Source organism: Penaeus vannamei, chromosome 10, assembly GCF_042767895.1.
Source record: "Penaeus vannamei isolate JL-2024 chromosome 10, ASM4276789v1, whole genome shotgun sequence".
Classification (NCBI taxonomy): domain Eukaryota; kingdom Metazoa; phylum Arthropoda; class Malacostraca; order Decapoda; family Penaeidae; genus Penaeus; species Penaeus vannamei.
The window spans coordinates 40,637,068-40,642,067 of NC_091558.1; the positions used below are offsets into that span (position 1 = coordinate 40,637,068).

The following is a 5,000-nucleotide window of genomic DNA, read 5'->3' on the forward strand; positions in this document are numbered from 1 at the left end:
GCATTGTTGTTAGGAAATATTTATGATTTGGGGGGACCGTGGATACACCAACGAAATTAGTCCATGAAGGCAATACCCATTTGGCCAAATAATGAATTGCAAAAGGAACGATAGACCAGAATAAAGTGCAAGAAAGGAACATTATGAAAGAAAGATGGGAAGGATCGATTACTTAATCTTAAAATAAATGAAAGGATACCAGGGGAACAGGGGTTGACAGTTTCAGTCTAGCCTCACGTTTGATTACTGATTCAATCAGTAGGCAGAGGGAGGGTGTGAAATTAAAGTTAACCCTAGAAGTCAATTTAGTTGGCGAGAATATCCCATTTTATTTAGAATACTTATTGTTAAGATTTACATTGTGATATACCACATGTTTAGTATCATTTGTTTATAGAATAAAAAGGAATTGGCCAAAAATGCTGCTATGACCATTGTCTTTGGAATGCACTCCATAAAGGAATGAATTCAATCCACCCCATGAACCTTAAGACCATTAAGTCATGCTACTCAAATTAAAATTAGGAATGTCAAAATTGCATTTTCTCGAGGTTCCCTAAACCTCTAAAACCTCTGGCTCTGGTCGCTCTACCGAGAATGTATTTTTAGAATAAAGTTAATAAAGTTTCAAGAGCATGTCATGGGATAGAAACTTTGAAAGTATTATGTACTACTCTATTTTGAGAATTTCCCCAACAAGATCAGCAACAGTGAATTTAGTAGAATATATTTTAATAGAGTGTATATGAAAGATTTCGAAACAGCACAGGCTGCATTGGTGACATTTTAATTCTTTCATTGGATAAATCAGGGTTTTAAAAGATTGAATTCTTATATTTTGCCTCCCTAGTCTGTATGGATATATAGATATGAGTGTATGTTTCTGTATGTATGTGAGCATATATATGTGTGTACACACACATACACACACACACACACACACACACACACACACACACACACACACACACACACATATATATATATATATATATATATATATGTATGTATTATATTCATACACACACACATATGTCTGTGTGTGTACATATATATACATACATATATATATATATACACACACACACACACACACACACACACACACACACACACACACACGCACACACACACACACACACGCACACACAGACACACACAGACACACACACACACACACACACACACACACACACACACACACATATATATATATATATATATATATATGAATAGGAAGATAGATATAAATACATATATATATGTATATATATGTATATGTATGTATATATGTTTATGTATACGTGCATGTATATATGTGTGTGCATATATATATGTATATATGTATATCTATGAATATACATATATATGTATGTGCGTGTATATATGTATATGTATATATATGTGTGTTTGTGTGTGTGTGCATAAGTATATATGTATCTGTGTGCATGCACGCTGGATGAATAGACAGCATACCTGTGTATATGTGTACATATCTATATCTGTATCAACCTGTCTTTCTCTGAGTATATCAAGTCATACCCATATATGGACATATGCATAAGTATATACATGCACAGACTCACCTACGTAAGCCCACACACACTTATAAAGCATGCAAACATATGAAATATTTATACATATATATTTCATATATGTATATGCGTGTATGTGTTCATATGTATAGACATAGATTTTGAACTTGCTCGGGACACTCACTTTCTAAGTTCATTTACTGCTGACTCCCACAAACTCCGCCCACGAGATAGCTCCGCCCTCTGTGGACCATCCACGCTATATAAACAGCCTGTGTCTTTCGGAACAACACTCTGCTGCACAGCCATCACGATGCAACGTCTTCTTGTTGTGAGCGATTTAGCTTCTTTTGTTCGAACAAATTCATGGTCATAGCTGGAAAAATAGTGTATTGTGACGAAACAGAAAGAACTTCAGAAAAACACTTTGTTCGTAAGGAAGGAATTCATGAAAATGTCTTTGTATTTGTGATTCTCATGCTTGAATCCCCACACAGCTCGCCTGCCTGGTGGCCGTGGTCGTCGCCGACAGCTACAAGACGCCCATCCCGATCCTCAAGGACGACCGCACACAGAACGCCTACGGCGAGTACACCTTCGACTTCGAGACTGGAAACGGCATCGCCAGGAACGAGGCCGGAAAACAGGCTGATGGCCAGGAGTCCTCGGGAGGATGGAGGTGAGTCCCTTACGCTTCGCAAACACACATCAACCATATTCCTTCAGAACCTTGATCTCACAACCATGTGTGCGCCAAAGCTGTGTGGCATATCTCTAAACGCCTCTGTCCCTTCTCCAGCTACACCGCTCCCGAAGGCGTGCCCATCAAGCTCAGCTTCACCTCCGGTGTGGGCGGCTACCAGCCCGTGGGCGACCACCTCCCCGTGGCACCCACGCCAGTGCCTCTTCCCTATGAACGTCAGGACTACTAAATCTATTGTGCTTTCTCTTCCATTTCAACTTTTATATTCTGCTAAATTCACACTAGTGATGTGGTAGATTCAAAGAATAATTCTCATCCCCATATTTGTCCTACCAGTCTTGTATTTATTTTTCCGCTATTTATGGAACGAAACTCGTCCAAGTATGCATACCTCCAATAAAGCTTCGACCATGCAACTGCCATTTCCTCGCCATGAACCCAATGCTCACACCATTAGGAAGGCTCGCCAAAAAGGGTTTAATGCTACCGTTTTAAGTCGACAATGGAGACCTGAATTTAGCACTAGGGCGTCCGATGGTCTCTCACCTCAGACTTCTCTTTGCAAAGGCCATCATCAGCTCCTTGCCCTCGGAGTTCCCATTTGAACCTTGATGACAAAATAGAATGTTGCGCACAGATCTTGATAAAGAAAAAGAAAAAGAAAAAAAAAGCGGGGGGGGGGAGGCCGTGTTTTTTTTCATAACATATCATGTCTTTAGGAACACCTACATCACACACGCACACACGTATAATTACATTCCTGCCGAGAATGTTGCAACAAAGATGAGAACAGTGTTCATTACGACAAATATAAAGCAAGTTACTAATGAGAATGAATGTCTTCACAGTGGAAGCGAGATTCATTCTCATTTATGATTTTTTTCTTCCAGTCTACCTTTTGCAGCTTCGTCGAAGACCCTTCGATTCAGGAATCCCTCGGGCCCTCAAGTATCTCGTGTCTCAGCCAATCACTGCTTGGCCGAGGGCATCAAACGTCCTCGAGACAAAACAGACAGCGAGGTTTAAGAGTGAAGAGTGAAGAGCTTTTGCAGCTGGAGACCTGCTCCAAGACTTGAATTGGATCCACCTCCGTTAAGAGATGATGGAGAGAGAAGATGGAGTCGGTTCACAAACTCCAAATGATCCCTGTGTCCCATCCAGAGATCGGATTAGATGTGATGGAAGATCTGTATTAGACAATTACTGCCTCGCAAAAGTAATTGTGCTTGAAATGCTGGTCAAAATCTGCCTCAATTTTCACATAGAGCTGATGTAATTCAATGATAATGAAACTGAGCTGACTTCAGCTACTGTACAGAAGCTGTAGTCATTCGAGAACTTTTGGGTTGCCGTCTATCATTATTCTTACAAGCTACCTCTCAGGTCGGCAGCACAGGCTCAAACATCAACACTGTTTCAGAGTGGAACGACATAACATGTAGTGTGCCACAAGTAAAAGTGCTGTCATACTAGCACTTTTTCCGTCAATTTTTTGACAATTTTATTTAACATAAATACATTCTCGAATTTGACTTTGCTTAGCTGAAAAAGTTGACGGAAAGGTTTCAGACGGAAACGATCATTATCGTCTGACTGGAAAATCGACAGTTTGCTGAAAAATGGACAAAATTTCAGGAAATTGTAAAAATAAATAAATAAATTAATAAATAAATAAATAAAAATAAAATAAATAAATAAAAATTGACGGAAAAAGTGCTAGTGTGACAGAGCCTTAGCTCACTGAGGTCCCATCATATTCCTGGCTGTCGTTAACAACCTTTGTAGAACCTATTAAATCTATGTAAAATACGTAAAAGATTTGAATGTGGCTAAAATTGTAAATGTTTTCAGTGACGTTGAATTTGATATGCAGAAAACACTAGATCAACTTTCTAGAGAATGTGTTCTGATCGAAATTGTAGCAAACCCACTCAAGTGTAGAGTGATGTCTATATGCCCATGAAAAAGACATTCCCCCCCCCCCCCACAGCTCATATTAAAGGTCAACCACCTACCAATAACGTGTGCTTATGAACTCCTAGGTATTCACATTAACTCCTCATTGTCATGGAATGATCATGTAAACAGCTTGCTATTGGAAACTAATGAATGTCCCTTTATCCTGTACAGAGTACGTCAGTTTGGCTTTAGCATCCATACTATTTTTACCCTGCATGTGTGATTCGTTAAAACTTCTCTAGAGTATGCAGGCCAGGTGAGGCACCCAGAACATACTTAGACACAGCATCTTTAACTCGAGCGGGTTCAAAGGCGATGTTTTAGAATCATTCCGGGCCATCATCATGAAAGTTACAATAATGCATTATCTGTCCTTAGTACTCAAAAACTCATGACAGGAGAAAGGAGCTGAAACTCCGGTTTGGAAAGAACCTCAAATAAGGCAAACCTAGAGATTTCTAACACCCACATCTCATTGACATTCACGGGAGAGCCTCAAGGCATGGAGGATGGTTATCGCAATCTGTCAAATGCAGAACTGCTCGATACAAAAGCATTTCTCTTTTAGGGTAAAAGCTTCAATTTTATTTGAATTTTACTGTGTAGTCCGATGCTACTGTTGATTGCTTTTATCAGTTTCTTGTCTTTAAATAAATACCCTTATCATCATTACTTTCTAAACCAAGACACAGTGTCTTACTTATATAGCTATACATGTATTGACTGGTCAATATTTTATTATTATTATCACTAATGATAATATCATGTTTGTATATACACACACGCATGTGTGTATATATATA

General features: G+C 39.0%; 1 protein-coding gene across 1 annotated transcript; it reads left to right on the forward strand.

Moving 5' to 3' along the window:
• Positions 1-1,832: 1,832 nt before the first annotated feature.
• LOC113802780 (endocuticle structural glycoprotein SgAbd-8-like) lies at positions 1,833-2,482 on the forward strand. Its single transcript, XM_070125979.1, has 3 exons — positions 1,833-1,866; positions 2,033-2,214; positions 2,335-2,482. Exons 1-3 carry the CDS (start codon positions 1,849-1,851, stop codon positions 2,465-2,467), a joined length of 333 nt encoding a protein of 110 aa, XP_069982080.1. The 5' UTR covers positions 1,833-1,848; the 3' UTR covers positions 2,468-2,482.
• The last annotated feature ends 2,518 nt before the right edge of the window (positions 2,483-5,000 follow it).